General features: G+C 38.8%; 1 protein-coding gene across 6 annotated transcripts in view; it reads right to left on the bottom strand.

Annotated features, from left to right (window-relative positions):
• Positions 1–18,547, bottom strand: part of ASCC1 (activating signal cointegrator 1 complex subunit 1) — a 111,651-nt gene that overhangs the window by 17,385 nt on the left and 75,719 nt on the right. For 4 of the 6 annotated variants that reach the window (XM_014840277.3, XM_044756811.2, XM_044756819.2 and 1 more), the window contains exons 8-9: positions 11,137–11,261; positions 5,479–5,564 (exon numbers count right to left, since the gene is read on the bottom strand). In XM_014840277.3, the coding sequence (XP_014695763.1) occupies positions 5,479–5,564; positions 11,137–11,261 (211 nt within the window). The remainder of the gene's footprint in view (positions 1–5,478; positions 5,565–11,136; positions 11,262–18,547) is intronic. The other 2 variants (XM_070489831.1, XM_070489836.1) reach the window with 1 other exon arrangement.

The raw sequence follows: 18,547 nt of genomic DNA on the forward strand, positions 1-18,547 counted from the left end.
AAGGAATATTTTAGGTAGAGAGTGATGAAAAAATCTTCTTCCAGAGAGGATTTTCTTTGCTATCGCCAAGTGTCCGGGAGCACTACCCATGTAGAGCCTCTTTCATCCAATTTCAAGACCTCAAGGTCTATTTTCTCCCTTTAGAACCATAATAGTTAATTTTTACACTGCCTGAGGATCTCTTTTGTTATATTTTTCCCTCATATTTTCTCTTTTATCCTTTGCCAGAGATTTCCTTGACTTTATCTTCTAATCCTTCATTGAAGATATGCATGTGAGTGGATATATGTAATTTCCATGGACTCTCTTATTTGCTAATTTCTCACGACTTATTTTTATTTTCCAAGGGAAATTCTTCAGAAAGTTGTACATTTGCTCCTCTAACAAGTGATCTACTTCACATGATTGTCAAGAATAATGTGAATGCTTTCAATGCTATGCATAAAAGCTATTACAAAATACTGGTATGTCCAAGTGAACTGAATTACTAAGTGTCAACAGTGTATAAGCTATTTATAAGTATAAATAGCTTAGAGAGAAAGTGACACTTGCTTAGTGATTTTACTTAAATAAGATTAAAATTTCAAGTCAAAGAAATATCAGAAAGTAAACCATAGTTATGATATTAATGAGAGATAGTAACTTTATTCTACATTCAATTTGCTTTTATCCTGATGTAATAGTGCAATGGAATATTTAGTGATAGACTCTCAAGGAAAGGCCTTTGGAAAAAGCTGAGCTTTGAAAAACAAATCTAAAGAAAAGCCATGTGACTAAGAAGCAATTTTCAAGAACAGTATATAATATGGCTGAATACTGAATAGGATAATAAACAACACAATGTTTTCTTCCTTAGAAATAATGTACTTTCCAAATGCTAGTCTTGCTTTGCAATTATTAGTATCTTTTTTAAAAAACTGCTACATAGTTCTCTATCTCATTTCTCTTCCCTAGAAAAAATAAAAATGAATTCATCTTTTCAATACTCTTCTAATAGTTTGAAACAAAGTAATCATACAAAACAAGCCTCTTTGCTGAGACAGTTTAAGAATTTAATTGTACCTTTCTTACCTCAGGACAAACAGACTAGAGTTGGTTACCTTGGTAGTAGTTACATTGTTCACTTTAAGATTATTTGTTCAACAGTACATATATGTTTTATGCACTTTTCTATATATATCTTTCACCAAAAAACAATAAATATATGTATTTTTAAACAGCTTCCTTTATAGAAACTTCTCTAAGTAGCACAAACTAAATAAAGATCTCATTTAAATTTATTCATTCTACCTGTCCTTTTAAAGACTTTAAGGGGTAGAGCAAAAATGAATGAAATACTTGAGTTACTCTCATTTACATCTTTCAAGAAGAGTCTCAATGTGGCTAGACAGATTTAAAACATATTTTCAAGTATTAAAAACTATATAGTTGTAGTTTAACACTGCCAATTCCCTTTATCTAAATTTAAAGATCCTTATATATAAAATGGAAAAGGCACATATGTCTCCTTTTTACTTGGGTTATATTTTCCAGGACTTTTAAGTGTCTAAAGAAATGGCATTTCCATAGTATCCTCTGATTTTGGACCTATAGTACCTTCTATTTCTTCTCAAATACACCACTGTGCCTTTATTTGTACCAAATCATCTCTGGTGAGTCCAACCTAGGGCTCCAGTGTCTCCTCTTCACTCTGCAGTTATAAGCTCTGCTTTTGAACCATGTTAACATTGTATCCCTGTTCAGTCTGCTGAGAGCATAGTCTTAGAAGACTGATTCTATTGCTTAAGGCCATTTTATAAGTCCCCAAACAGACTGCCATCAAGACCACTTCTCTCTCCAGAAGTCGACAATTGATGACCGTTCTACTTCTAGTTAGTGAGGGAACAGTTATTTCCTGGCAGTATGTCTTTAGGTCAGCATGATTTCTCCAATTACAAGTTTACCACTGCCTTATGAATAAAAAAACAGCATCTTTGTTCCTCTCTCTTAGATCAGAAATGGAAACTCTCTGAAGGGACACTATCCTATTAGTTTGGCCTAGGTCTTCTTCACTCATCTATCCTCCTTTCAGAACTATCTGTCAAACTTCTATAGAAAAACACCATAACTAAGTATGTTTGTTCCTTTTCTGGTTTGAAAAATACAGGAAAATGATTCCTTTGTGTCTGTTCCTTCAAAGTCCTTTTTAGGGGAAGAAAATTCTTATTTTAACTAGGAATAACCAGATACTAGTCTATTACAGCTGCAACCACTCTCAAAAGAACTGTACAAAAGAAAAATGTGGCTTCCACTTCCGAAAGTCATGAGAAGTTTTTTTTCTTATTAAGGCACCCAGAACATGGATGTTATACCGAGCCAAAAGGACCAAGTCTCTTCATGGAAGAGGGCTGTTATTCATTACATTCTTACAGCAATGAGCAATGACTTGCTTTCTCATTTTGTTTCTTATTGAATAGCAGATGAAGTTGATTTTTTTCCAAGGCTGCTTCCAATCACCAGTATTCCTGATCCTTCACCTCTGTAGCTGCTAATATGCTACACACATATGCTTGGGCTCCTTAACAACCAGAGCAGTTAACCTTTCTGTTTACTCCAAGTCAGTTCCTATCTTGTTAGTGAAACTGACTTTTTTTCATTCTATCTATAATAATTTTGTCTGGTACAAAAACTATATATATAACTCACTGGTTTTCTGAATCTTTTTTTCCCAAGGGCCATCAGCTCTCATGTTCTAATTGAGAAAGACACGTCCACTTGAGGTATTTCCAAAAGGTAGGCTGCTATAGCTACTTCACAAATACAATTATTACCTCTTGTGTGTGCGTGTGTGGGGGTAATCGCTGAGGCCATATTTTACTTTTATTCCCAAAGAAAGGGGTTAATTTCTTTTATTGAACATAGGAAAAAGATTATATTTTCTGAAGCTAATGATTAAAAAGTAAAATATTGGAAACTATACCAAAGGACACTTTCTTATAGCTATCTGTGTTCAGAGGTACTTCTCCTCCACACTCATAACTCATCCCCACCATTTCGTATTGTAAGTGCCTTTTAAACGACTGTATCCCTCAAAGATAGGAAGCCCCTGGAAGGTAGGGATCGCATCATAATGATTGTTTTATCTGCAGGGCACATGGTCTAGCAGATGGCACAGAGTCAATAAGTATTTCTTTTGGTGTTGGTATTATATTCAACTCAAAAGTCTAACTCTTTTTTTTTTATTTTGAGGAAGATTAGCCCTGAGCTAACATCTGCTGCCAATCCTCCTCTTTTTTTTGCTGAGGAAGACTGGCCCTGAGCTAACATCTGCTGCTAATCCTCCTCTTTTTTTTTGCTGAGGAAGACTGACCCTGAGCTAACATCCGTGCCCATCTTCCTCTACTTTATATGTGAGATGCCTACCACAGCATGGCGTGCCAAGTGGTGCCATGTCTGCACACGGGATCCAAACCTGCAAACCCAAGGCCGCCAAAGCAGAATGTGCACACTTAACCGCTGCACCACTGGGCCAGCCCAAAAATCTAACTCTTAATTAGCCACAGTTTTAGACTAACTGACAAATCCACTGCCCCAACATTTACGAAAAGAGTTTTAATCAGGTTTGAAAAACAGATTAACTTTGTTTAATCTGTTCAAATTGATATTCCCAATTTCAAATATCTAATGATCTCTACCTAAACACTGAGCATCTTTATGGGAGGCAGCAGAAACAATGCTAACGTGAGTTTTGAAAATTTTTGTTCTGATTCAGATTCTGCTAATTGGTAGTAACCTTTGGCAAGTCATTTTAACCACATTGGATCTTGTGTCCTTAGAGATTAAGGTGGGAAACTGGATTAAATAAATGGTCTCCAAGTATCATAGCTGGGCCCAGCTCTAAAACTCTCATTAGGCATCAACCAGTAAGGGTACTACTGACATAGCAAGCCCTTGTCAACACCAGAGGGAGCTACACTCATGTCATCACTGGGGTGTGCAGGAAAATTTCAGGCAAAGCATCTTTAAATGGAAAACTGACTTTAGAATGAGAGAAATTAAATATCAAGTAAGAGGTCCATATTGTTCATACAGCCACCCCAGAGGCTCTCTGCCGTCACCTCCCTCTTACAGATGTCAAAGCACCTCATACTTGACTTTCATCAGCACGTCTTTTGGGATTTAATCCTAATTCAAAAAGAACCAAGTTGTTTTGAGTCATTCCTATAGATTTCTTTCCCCATTCAGTCTATTTTCTTTCTTAATCAAATTAACAACAACAAAAAACTAAAGTAATTAACACTATTATTGGAAAAGCCTGAAGGAAATGAGATAGAGCGGGAGAAAGATTCATATCACATTGAAACTGTGGCCTGGGAAAATCAGTAGAGTTAAATGCAACTGAATTCATTAGTAGCCTGCCACTCAAACCCAAAGCTACCAGAGCTACTTTGAAAACAAGACAACTTTTCGAAAAGAGGAAAGATATAAAGGAAAAGAAAGAATCAACATAGCTCTGCAATGTGGGAGCTGGAATGTCTGCTGAGGTGAAGGCTGTCATTGTCCTGCTGGACTCTGCAGTAAGAAGCTTGCAGCTGCTGAATAGTGATGTCATTATTGTGGCAATGGGGTCACATTAGGCATTTGGCAAGAAAACTGTCAAGTGACAAGGTAAGGGAATGGAGCATGAGGCAGCAAAGGAAAAAGAAAAGGTATTTCCAAAGCTAAAGCTTATTCTGCAGCTATATACATACCCTCTCCCCCAGCTCTAAAAAACACCCATGGCCTTGAAAATGTATGACCTACATCGTAACAGAACAAGTGAAATGAAGAATGAAGAAGCTCTCCATTGGCATCAACCCATGTTTCTCTTTGCCCAGAAACACAAAGGCATGTTAACATGATAGAGAGGGCATAAATCGTGGACATTACATAATGTGGTCTGTGGGAGAAAGATAAATGCAATCCTGAAGAACCCCTCATTTAAATTTCATAGATTAATTTACTACTCAGAAAGCAAAGCCTCAATAGTTAGAACCGGACTGCCTACATTTTAGGATAAGGGCTGTTCCTGAGTAAAAACAGATTATAAAACAAATTTGGAAAGTGACTTTGCGGGTGAAGAGAAAAATCTACTAGAACTAGACAATTCTTTTTTCACTTAAAAAAATGCAAACTCAGATTTCCAGAGGTAAAATACAGAATAAAACTCATCAGGTTAAAATCAACTCATTCCTACAGACCATGTAGTTGGGATACTTGTTTCTTAAATCATCAATTTCAAGTACTCCAAAGATACCACAGCCTTAACAGAGTCAAAAAGATTTCTCTTTTCTTTGAGGACATTAAAAAAAATTCTTTTTAAACAGCTCTTTCAATCAATGAGCCTCAGGAGAAGCATGAGAAAAATACATATTATTGTTAAAAGGAGAACGACTTGTTTTCCTTGCTTATTTAGAACACATGCCAAAGGATTTCCAATTCGCTCTGCTTCATACTGACCTTTAAAACGTTTCGGCCATCAAATGATTCTCTTTCCTTGAAGAAATATTTGCCATCCGCTGTGTAGAGATTGTACCTGCCTTCAGCTGTAAATAGTCCAAAGATAATGTTAGAAGAGAAGCTTGGATTATTTATCTGTTATTTTCTCTTGGATTTCCATAGGTACAACTAACAAAATTTTCAAGTACTACCTGGAAAGTGGCATAATATGGAGGGAAAAACATCAGGCAATGAGTCAAGAGAGAGCCAGTGTCTAGTCTCAGCTCTGCCACCAATTCATTCAACATACATTTATTCATTCAACACTGTGAGTATAGTCATCTGTTGCTTAACAATGGGGATGTGTTCTGAGAAATGTGTCATTAGATGGTTTCTTCATTGTGTGAACATCATAGAGTGAACTTACACAAACCTAGATGGCATAGCCTACTACACACCTAGGCCTATGTGGTACTAATCTCATGGGACCATTGTATATGCAGTCTGTCGTTGACTGAAACGTCGTAATGCAGCGCCTGACAGTACTCACTGTACACTAACTACATAACTAGCTATATCCTTAGACAAATTATGTTTCCCCAGTGGACTTCAGTTCCTCATTTACAAAGTTAGGGGTTAGGACTAGGTGATCTCCAAAGGTTCCTTGCAGTCTAAAAACCCAAGATTTTGTAAAAGCTGTATGCATTTTTAAATATGTAAAAATGCATAAAAGTTCACAAATTAACTAGTCAAAAATGCTGGCAAGCATGCTTTGGGTTGATTTAAGGACTCCCCCCAAATGAGAAAGACCCCTTTAGCTGCAATCAAAGGTATTCTTACAGATATTCTACACAGAAATGCAGCATATCTGTGACCTTAGTTTCATCCAAGCTGTGCTCTAACTTCTTGAGTTAATTTAGCTTGCTCAAAAGATGTCCCTAAAGTATAGCAAGAAAAAGGATCTCAAAAGAAAGGAACAACAGGAAAGAAAAAGGGAAACACCTTATTCTATGTCCTTTTCAAGTAAAAATTCAACACAGAGTACAGAAAATTCAAAGCATTCTCAAGAACTGTTTAACTCTCAGAACATTTTATGAAACATCAACCCTTTCCTGCCCACCAACAGATTCTCAAAAACATTTGTATTTTCACTTTTGAGTATGTTCTTTTACTGTATATAGGTATGGAGACTACCAAGTCAGAACTGATAAAATATATCTAGAGTGCCAACTTTACAAACACAATATATTTTACTGGCCCACAGGAATTACACAAGGGTAACTATGAGACTTTCTCTAATCAGAAATATTCTCTTAATCAAAGATCCCAATTCCATGTGTATTCACAACTTAAAAATAGGTCCTCTATTTTGAAGAGACGTGAAACATTAAATCACACTAAATAAATATCAATTAAAAAACAGTAAAAAAATATTTGCAAGTCATATATCTGACAAAGGGTTAATCTCCATAATATATAAAGAACTCACACAACTCAACAACAAAAAATCAAACAACCCGATCAAAAAATGGGCAGGAGACGTGAACAGACATTTCTCCAAAAAAGATATGGATGGCCAATAGGCAGGCACATGAAAAGATGTTCATCATCACTGATCATCAGGGAAATGCAAACCAAAACTACACTAAGATATCACCTTACACCCATCAGAATGGCAAAAATAATCAAAACAAAAAGTAACAAATGTTGGAGAGGTTGTGGAGAAAAAGGAATCCTCATACACTGCTGGTGGGAATGCAAACTGGTGCAGCCACTATGGAAAACAGTATGCAGATTTCTCAAAAAATTAAAAATAGAGATACCATATGACTCAGCCATCCCACTGCTGGGTATCTATCCAAAGAGCTTGAAGTCAGCAATTCCAAAAGTCCCATGCACCCCTGTGTTCATCGCAGCATTATTTACAATAGCCAAGACATGGAAGCAACCTAAGTGCCCATCAACAGACGACTGGATAAAGAAGATACGGTATATATACACAATGGAATACTACTCAGACATAAAAAAGAATAAAATTGTCCCACTCACAACACGGATGGACCCTGAGGGAATTATGTTTAGTGAAATAAGCCAGATAGAGAAAGACAATCTCTGTATGACTCCACGCACATGTGGAAGTTAAACATGTAGACAAAGAGAACAGATTAGTGGCTACCAGGGGAAAGGGGAGGTGGGGGATGGGCAGAAAGGGTGAATGGTGCACCTACAACACGACTGACAAACAATAATGTACAACTGAAATTTCACAAGGTTGTAAACTTTCATAAACTCAATAAAAATTTTTAAAAAACACATAAAACAGTAATCATAACCGAAGACTGAAATGTTTATGGGGCTGGCCCTGTGGCCAAGTGGTTAAGTTTGCGTGCTCCGCTTCGACGGCCCACGGTTTCACTGGTTCGGACGCTGGGCACAGACATGGCACCGCTCATCAAGCCATGCTGAGGCAGCATCCCACATGCCACAACTAGAAGGACCCACAACTAAAAATATACAACTATGTACTGGGGGGATTTGGGAGAAAAGGGAAAAATAAAATCTTTAAAAAAAAGAGGAAACATTTAATGACAGGTTCAAAATATATAAGTAGCATTAGCCATTAAAGAAATGCAAATCAAAACCACAATGAGATATTTCTTCACACCCACAAAGATGGCAATAATCTAAAAGACAGATAATCACAAGTGTTAGCAAAGATGCAGAGAAACTGAAACCCTCATATACTACTGATGGAAATGTAAAATGGTGCAGCCACTTTGATAAACAGTCTGACAGCTTTTCAAAAAGTTAAACACAGAGTTATCACACGATCCAGCAATTTCACTCTTACATATATACCCAAGAGAAATGAAAACACATGCCTACCTAAAAACTTGTACATGAATGTTCACAGCAGCCTTATTCATAAAGGCCAAAGAGTAGAAACAACACAAATGTTCATCAACTGATGAATGGATAAATAAAACAAAGTATATCATAAAATGAAGTATTATTTGGCAATAAAAAAGAATCAGGTATGATACATGCTACAATATGGATGAATGTTGCAAACGTTGTGCCAAGTGAAAGAAGCCAATTATATACTTTATTTTATTTATTTATATATTTAGTTTCAGGTGTATAACATAGTGATTCGACATTTATATACACTAGGAGATGATCACCACAGCAAGTCTAGTCACCACCTGTCACTGTAAAAAGTTATTACAATATTATTTACTATATTCCCTATCCTGTACATTACTTCCCATGATTTATTTATTTTATAACTGGAAATTTGTACCTCATATTATACAATTTAAGTGGGCAAATTATATAATATGTGAAGTATATCTCAAAGCTGTTATATTTAAAATATCTGTAAGTAGGAAAGGATAATTAAATGGTGAACATAGAACATTTTCTTATATGAAGCTCTAGTGCTAACTGCATATAAATCTGGATCCACACAATTTAGAAGATACAGATTCCAACATAATTCAATTCCTTTATGTCAAGAGGTTAGTTAATAATGGGGCATGGTATAGTTGTAAGAGCTCTGAACTAAGATTTAAGGACTAGGACAGATGCACAATGTACTACTGATAGTATTATATGTCTAATAAAATACTGTCTATACCTGCAATGTACAAAACAGGAGCCACTAGCCACATGTCATTGTTTACATTTAAATTAATTTAAATCAAATAAAATTAAAAGTTCATCTTCTCAGTCTCACTAGCCACCTTCAAGTGCCCAGGAATATGGGTAGTGCCTATCATATTGGACATCACAGGTATAGAGTATTTCTATCATCACAGAAAGTTCTATTGGATGATGCTGGATACAATATATCTTCTGAACGAATGAATTTAGAGTGCACTCTAGAGTCCTTACATTCTGCCTTTATATAATAATGTTAAAATGGACATCACCTCAGTGGATCTGTGTTTTCCAAAACTAAAATTAATTGTGCAGAACAAAATAAATACCACAAACACCTTTAAATTTTCCATTGAACAAGCTATGTTATATAAATATCAAATATTCCAGAAAATATTCTCTTTTCTGGAATTCCAAATATTCTTCTGCAATACTACTATCCAAATGAAAGAAGTGCATTCTATCAGAATAAGAACAAGTATAGAGCTTTGTATGCTATTAACTCCCCAAACAAGAGTCTACAGGCTTTTTTTTTTTTTTGAGGAAGATTAGTCCTGAGCTAACATGTACTGCCAATCTTCCTCTTTTTGCTGAGGAAGACTGGCCCTGAGCTAACATCTGTGCCCGTCTTCCTCTACTTTACATGTGGGATGCCTACCATAGCATGGCTTGCCAAGCAGTGCCATGTCTGCATCCAGGATCCGAACCAGCAAACCCCGGGCCGCCGAAGCAGAACGTGCATACTTAACCACTGCACCACTGGGCTGGCCCGAGTCTACAGATTTTGACTGAATCATTTGAACCCTTTTTGATCTCAATGCTCCCAAAGGTAAAATAGCGACTCATTTAGAAAAGTCTTAGGGCTGGCCCAGTGGCGCAGCAGTTAAGTGTGCACGTTCTACTTGGCAGTCTGGGGTTCGCCAGTTCAGATCACGGGTATGGACACGGCACCATTTGGCAAGCCATGCTGTGGCAGGCGTCCCACCTATAAAGTAGAGGAAGACGGGCACAGATGTTAGCTCAGGGCTAATCTTCCTCAAATAAAAAAAAGGAGACACAAACTGTCCTAAAGTATAAATCCACAAATAGTTTATGGGTCGAGTCTTGATGGAGTCCTTTTCCAATCTAGGCTTTCTAAAACCAAGGTCACAGTTCTAACAAAGGAAATAACACCTGAATATGGGATTTTGGTCTTGGTGTATTTTAAACAACAGGTTTTGGAAGGAGAAGCTGCATAAAACTTGAATTTGTGGCTCCTGATCAGATAGATGCTGAATGTGCTAGAGAAGATTTCACTTGGGAGGTGGGAATGGGAAGAACAGAAGAACCTTTTTTGAAATGTAGTTTATAACCCAAATCAAGGTTAAAACAAGGCATTTTTAAATGAAGAATCAGATTCCATGAGGGGAAAAAATTACCACTCTAACACAACGTTTCTTAACTTTGGTGCTATTGACACTGTGGGCTAAATAATTTTTTGTTGTGGGGGGCTGTCCTGTGCATTGTAGAGGGTTAAGCAGCATCCCTGGCATCTACCCACTCAATACCAGTAGCAACCTACCGCCAATCTTCTAAATGTGACAACCAAAAATGTCTCCGGTCAATCCCAAATGTCCTCTGGAGGGCAAAACTGCCTCTGGTTGAGAACCACTGGTCAAACATTTACTTTTACTAGCTAATCTTCCTTTCTTCTTTTCAAAAAAGGCCACCAAGTACTGCACTGACCATACTTATACTAAAATAATTATTCACTGTTTACTTAAAATTTCCCTGGGCATCCTGTATTTCTATTTGCTAAATCTTGCAAGGCTATGTGTGACAGAAATAACATTGGAAAGCCACAGTCCCATGCTAGATATGTCCCTGCCCACTTCCACTGTGCTCATTAAAACAAGCTAACAGACCTAAAAAAGAAAATATATCAGGATTCTTTGATAGCCCATTCTATTCAAACCCGAAGGATATCACAAGGCCTTGCTGATCATAAACTGTGCTACAGTTCAATGGAGGACTTACCATTGGGGTCTTTCCTGAATAGAGTATTCATGACTGTAGCATGGAGTTTCACACTATTCCACTCTTTCACTATTAGTCCAGATGCCTGAAAACGTTCCAGTACTCGATCAACTAATTCCTGCAGCCTGGAGAAATTGAAGAAAGAAGTACAGAAAATCTTAGCAGCCTCATGAACTCCTGAATACTAATTCAACAATGTTTACAGAGCATCTGCTCTGGTCCAATCACTGTACAAGGCCCCATGTAAGAAAAGGAAGACTAAAAGGCTGTAGTCCCCATCATCATGAAGCTCACAGCCTTGTGACAGATACGGAAACAATAACTGTAATACATCACGGTGGTCATTGTTAAGGGGGTAATCACCTGTCCATGGAGAGGGCCAGGTTTTCACAGGAGGTTTAAATATGGTCTTGAAGGAACATGGAAGTTCATCATCTTGAGAATAAAGCTGAAGAAGCCAGGCTCAACAGAGTTGCCTAAAAGAAGTGCTTTATTGGTTCATCCAGTCACAGAACCAAAAGCCACTGGGACTGATGTGTCTCTGTCAGGATCAAATGAGGTCTGGTATAACACTAAGACATTTGCTCACTGGGAAGGAGCATGCGCTGTGAAGATCCCAGTAGCCTTGGACACTATACTAGTGTTTCAATGAGGTGGAAGAGTAGTACCAATAAAGACAACTACGGGAAAATCTATAGGCTGCTTGACTGATGCCGCATATGGACTCTGGGTAGCTCTAAGTGCTAAGGGTTTTGCAATAGGTGAGTTCTATCTCAATGACGGCTATTCATTCTAGTACCTCCACCAGAAGTTATTCTTGCACAGGAAGTTTTCATTCCGTTCAGGTGTTTTGCTCAACAGTTTCAACAACTCCCTTTAATATTTCTTGTAAGACCAGTCTGTGGTGATGAACTCAGCTTTTGTTTATCTGGAAAACTATTTCTCTCTCCTTCAATTCTGAAGAACAACTGCTGGTTGTGCCAATAAGAGGGATCATTATCCCAGTAAGTGTGTGGTGCAGCAGATCTTGGTCCTAGGCCTCAGGAAATAGCCATCTTCTGTGACCACCCACTTATCTGATGTAAAAGCCATTGTGTCAAAACATCCACCCTGAGCTTGGAGAAGCTCTTAACACTGGTGCTAACTGGGAGGTCCGCATCAAATGACAGAGCAGTGCAGCTGGTGACAAGTACAGGGAGGAGCCTGCACCTTTCAACTTATCCCTTGGCCTTTTTTGAGATTTGTGCTGCATGCTAATTGACTTCCCTGGCTCAAAATAATCTTTAATTAGTCACTTGTGTATTAATCAGCAATAGATTTCAGTTTTTATATTTTACATTTTGAGAAGTACTAGTAATACTCTTTGTGTCACACACTACCTCTTTTCCTGGATGAAAGTAGCCCTGAGACACAGAGTTCATGAATCTTCCATTGCTTCTTGGGCCATGGCCCTGTGGTGAGCACTATGGCCAGTGAGCAGCTTCTCCTTGAGCAGGGCTGGATGGATTTGTTTTACGTGAGACATGGGCCAAGTCTATCTTGTGCGGCCCATTTGTGAGAGCTTGCCTCAGGCAGAGTTGTTCTGGCTGCAGCAGCTAAGGTGCTGGAGGCCTATCTCTAAGAGGACAGAAGCCTCTGGTACCCCTAACCCCCATTTATCTTTCACCCACTTAAACGTGGGCAAAACAACCCTTTCCTGCCTCCACTGCATATGCTGCAGCGAGAGTTATTTTCCCCCAGAGATGAACTCAGGAGCACAAACAATTCTTTTCCCCTTCATGGTTTTCAGTCACCAAAGTTCCAAACTAATCTTCTTAAAACTTTAATTTCTTTATCTTGTCTTTTATGAAATACTGTCTATGAACCAAAGAATATTTATAACATGAGTAAGCCACAATTAATAATAAGAAAATAAATACCCATGTCCCCTCTACCAACCTGCAGAAATAAAGGACTGGGAAAAGTGAGGCACTTGCCTTGGGCACAAAATTTAAGGGGGTGCCAAAAAACGCAGTACTCAAGATAAATCATGCTTTAATGCAATATTTTTAAAAATAAAAATTAATGCAGAAAGAAATCACATTCTGATGAACAGAATATCAAAATTCTGAATGAAAATGGGATCAGTATTACTGCATTCTCCTTTTGCCTCAGGCTCCAATGTGGCTTAGCATGGGATGGAACATTACAACATGCCATTTCCTCAGGATGCTCCCTGCTCTGGTGTCCCCGGTGACTCTGCTGCCTGCCACAGCAGCTGCTGAGGCAGCCTCATGACCTCGGCACTCTTCAACATGCACATTTTCTTTTTTTTTTTTAAAGATTTTATTTTTTTCCTTTTTCTCCCCAAAGCCCCCCAGTACATAGTTGTATATTCTTCGTTGTGGGTCCTTCTAGCTGTGGCATGTGGGATGCCGCCTCAGCGTGGTTTGATGAGCAGTGCCATGTCCGCGCCCAGGATTCGAACCAACGAAACACTGGGCCGCCTGCAGTGGAGCGCGCGAACTTAACCACTGGGCCACGGGGCCAGCCCCCATGCACATTTTCTTAACAGGGTTCCTCCACTTAGCAACTGCCAACTGCCTCAGCTCTATGCTTTCTGTTCCCTGGGCTGGAGTCTCCACTCCCTCCCTCCACCCACGCAAATCTCACTCTCCTTCCAGGCCCAACTCAAATTCCCTTTTCCATGAAGCCTTTCTAACTCCCCTAACTGCCCCACTCTCCCATCTCTGGGGTGACCAGTGATTCCGCCCTTCTTTGAGATGCCGCCCCACTTATAATGTGTGCTTTCCTTAGCATTCTCAAGGATGGTCCCTTAATGTTTCAAGTCTGCCTGTCTCCTTCCCCTACAAGATTGTATGTTCCTCAAAAGTATGTTATATTTGTCTTACACCTGCCAGAGCACCCTTATACTTGACTTTCAGTACCTATTGGCTGTGACTGGTTAACTGATGGATTTGACTGATTAAAAACTAAGAATTGAAGGTGAAAAATAAACATGGTCTTGAAGAATCATTAAAAATTCATACATAAAACCAGGGAAGGAAGGACACTTCGAGAAGAAGAAAGAGCATGTGCAAAGACACCAGCGCATGCACTGCCACAGCTTATCTGGGAAACTGCCAACTGTCTGATACAGCTGTACCAGAGCGAGAGAAAATGGGCACTAGAGATGAACCGGAGGTAAGTGGTGGTCAGACCACTGAGAGCCACCGAAACTTTTTAAAAGGGAATGATGTGGTCAAATGTCCATTTTTGAAAGCTGACTCTGTGGCACAGCAGAAAATGCTTTAAGAAGGGGAAGAGACTAGAGGTACAGAGGTCAGCTGAGTGGTACTATAATAGTAGAAATAACAACAAACATGAAGTAGCAGGCACTGTTCTAAGCACTTTATAGCTGTTAACTTATTTAATCTTCATAATAAATTATTATCCCTATTTTACCAATGAGGAAACTGAGGCACCAAGAAGTTATGAAACTTGACTAAGGTCATATAATAAGTGGCACATCCAAAATTAGAACCCATGCAGTCTGGCTTCAGAGTCCATGCTCTTAAGGACCACGCTATAAAGGAGAAAAGGATGAAGATCTAAACTATGGCAGGGGCAATAACTGAGACAAGGGAATGGACTCAAAAGAGATATGTGAGAGAGAAGCTGGTGCCCACTCTAACACAGCAGGGCGAAGGGAGAGGAAGCAGCTGAGAGTGACTCCCAAGAGTCTGCCTGAGATAACCAGGTGGGTCACTGACCAAGGAGGGGAGCCGTGGAGAAGCAACTGCTATTATTATCTTGTGTTGTTCTGGGAGAGGTTTATACTGTGTGTGCTTCTGCATATGTGGCACGGGATATCAAGTAGGACATATCCAGGAGATAAATGGAGATATAAGCCTCAAGATCAAGAGAAAAATCCAGGCCAAAGATACAGATTCAGGAGTCATTAGTGAAAAACAGGAGTTAAAGTCATGGGACAGATGCAGTCATGGGGCGACAGGGACTCAGAGCAAGAAGAAGAGGGCTAAGGACAGAGAGAGAAGCCCATGGACACTCCTATGTAAGGAAAGTGGCAGAGAAGGAAACAGCAAAGACAATCGAAAAGGAAGACTTCAGCAAGGCTGAAAGAAGAATTACAAGGGGAAAAAAGGAATAATCAGTATAGTACAATGCTATAGAAAAGTAAAGTAGGAAAAAGAGCAAAACGTGCCTACTTATTTCTCACCATTGGAACGTTATTAGAGAACTTTGCCAAAGCAGCGTTGCTGGCACACTGGAGACAGCAGCCTTGTTACAGAGGACCAAGGGAGAAGGCAGAGGAGGGGCGAGGAGATGAGTGCACATAAACTCTTTCAAGAAACTTGAAAGGAAGGAGTCTAATGTCTTGATAATGAGAAGATACAGAGTTGAGGACAGCCTGTTTGCATGTTTTCAATGAGGAGAATGAGTTGAAAATGCTCATTGACAATAAGAAATTATCCAACAGAGAAGGAAGATGAAACTCGAGGCAATAAAGAGAATTAACAGAACAAGATCTCAAAGGGGACAGGAGGGCTGATGTGCTCACAGGTGGTGGGAATACAGAGGTGAAAAGAAGTCCCTGCCCTTGAGCAGCTTACATTCTAGCGGAAGGACACAGACAGTAAACAAATATACATATACTACATCAGATGGCGCTAAGCACCATGAAGAAAATGAAATGAAAAAGAGGGAGAAGTGATTGGGGGTAAGTGTACTATCTTAGATAGGGTCATCAGGGAAGGCCTTCCTAGAAATTGACATTTGGGCTGAGACCTGAGGGAAGAGCATTCCAGAGAAAGGGAACAACAAGTACAGACATTTGAGGCAGCATATGCATGGTACGATTGAGGAATAGTAAAAAGCCAGTGCATAGAGTGAGACTGGAGAGAGAGATGATGAGGTTGGAGAGGTAGAGAGGACTAGGTCACATGGGCTTACACAGGGCTCTTAGGCCCTTGTAAAGACTTTGGCTTTTACTCTGAGTGAGGTGGGGAGCTTTTGGAGGCTTTTTAGTAGAAGAATGACATGATCTGACTGACATTTTAAAGAAAACCTCTAGTTGCCATGTGGAGGACAGATGGTGACGAGGACAAGGATGGCAGCAGGAAGGCAGTTAGGAGGCTGTTGCAACCACCCAGGTGGCTGGGGCGGCAGTGGTGGAGGTGGTGAGAAGCAGTAGCTTTTCTGATATGCTAAAATCAAGAGTTAAAGTTGATTCTAAAAGAATTTTTGTCCTGAACAACGGAAAGATTGAACATCAAAGAAAACAATACACTCAAGGATTCATGAGAAACCCACAGTGGGGAAGGGCAGCAATGAAATGGAAAAGCAGGCCAAAGCGTGCTGTGAAGGTACCTGTGCATGTGTCAGCCAGGGCTGGAAACTTTTTGGTGGGCCATAGGGAACCAATGAAGGTTTGTAAGAAGCAAGATACACAGGGGAAAATTAAAAGTATGGAAGCCAGTTAAGAGAGATGTTATGCTTCCTTACATAGTTAATTTTTTCCTAAATACAAAAATAATACATGCTCATTATAGAAAAAATGGAAAATGCAGAAAAGTATAAAAAGGAAAACATGACCTCACCATCCACAAACATTTAACTTTTATTATATAATTTTTAAACCTTTTTATACAGATACACATCAATTTAAAAAAGACAAAACATTTTTTATAACCTGATTTTTCATTTAATATACCCTGAATATTTTTTCAAGTCATGAAATATTTTTCTAAAATATCATTTCAGATACCTTTTAGAGGAGTTTAAGCCAGCAATGAGAAGGGCTAGCCAATAAAATACTGCTAAGGATGGAGAAAGAGGACTGATTCAAGAAAACAACCTTGTGGGGCCGGCCCTGTGGCATAGTAGTTAAGTTCAGTGCAGTCCACTTCAGCAGCCCAGGTTTGAGGGTTCAGATCCCAGGCACAGAACTACACCACTCGTAAGCCATGCTGTGGTGGCGACCTATACATAAAATAGAGGAAGACTGGCACAGATGTTAGCTCAGGGCTAATCTTCCTCAAACAAAAAAAAGAAAGAAAGAAAGAAAGAAAGAAAATGACTTTGTCTCTCCATTCCTAAGGGGAAAATAAAATACATTCATACTGCACATCACTCTGATTTTGCAGTTAATTGATTACATTAATTGTGCATATGGATCTCCAAGCAAAGACCTACATTATAATGGGTCTAAAGTTTCTCATTAACACCACAGAACCACAAAGTTTTGAAATATTTTTAAATATTACAACATGACTTAAGTCTAGACATAACCAAGCACTTCAAAATCCACTTCAATTACAAATCACAACAGAAGGATGCCTTGCTTTTCTCTTTCCTCTATTAAAGAAAGAGAAGTGGAGAGAGTTCAACTACGTAGAAGCAAGGAGCAAGAAATACTACAAAAAGGGAATTAAATAGACTAAATGAAAGAAACCAGTTCTACTGTTGTCTTTCTGGAAAATTATGATTTCTGTCCAATTTACACACTTAGAACTTTAAAGGGACTAACGTTCTTTAAAAATTTCTAATCTAACCTGCTCGTTTTACACAAGAGGAAATGAAACACAGACAGACTGAGTTGTTCAAAGTGAGGACAGAGGGACCAGAATCCCATCTCCTGGCAGCCAGTTTTGCTTTGTGCACTCCATGAAGGCTGGCTCTTTATCTTCTTCACTGCTTTCTCCTGGCACCTACATTAATGCCTAACTGACATATAATCAGTGCTCAACAAATAGTTGCTGCATGCATGAATTCACAGATAACAAAAACTTTGGAGTTCTATTAAGAGAACTTAAGGGTGCTTGGGTACAATCACTAAATTTCAGGTTGACATCATGGATACTACACTTGACAATATGTCAATATTTTTCCAACAGTATAGTCTTTCAATTCTTACTCCACTCATCCTCTCCTGTTTGATTATGAATGAGTCATCAAGCTTCTCTATGCCTTTGCTTCCTCATAAGTGAACTAAAAGTAATAGAGGGTTGCTATGAGAAAAAAATTAATTATTCTTAAGCAGCTTTATCATTTAGTGCTTTGTGTTTAAAAACAGAAGCCAGTTACCAATGCCTTAAATCTAAGCTCTTTAGTTTAAAGGCCTCTAAGTGCTACAAAGCTCAAGCATTCCAGAGCCATCTTTACAGATATGGAGTTGTGCTGCAGAATGATCACTGCCTCCCTTAAAAGTGCAAACTTAATTCAGTTCTATCCAATTAGTATTTTGTGAGTGCTTACTGTATACAGGCATTATGCTAGTCACTATAAGAATAAAACACAAAGCAAACATAGTCCTTGTTATTAAGGAGCTTACAATCTGTTAAGAGAACCATAAAGATGACTTTGATAATGACACCAGCAATGTGCTTTGTGTACTTTAAAAGTGGAAGAG

This window comes from Equus asinus, chromosome 2 (assembly GCF_041296235.1).
Source record: "Equus asinus isolate D_3611 breed Donkey chromosome 2, EquAss-T2T_v2, whole genome shotgun sequence".
Taxonomy (NCBI): Eukaryota; Metazoa; Chordata; class Mammalia; order Perissodactyla; family Equidae; genus Equus; species Equus asinus.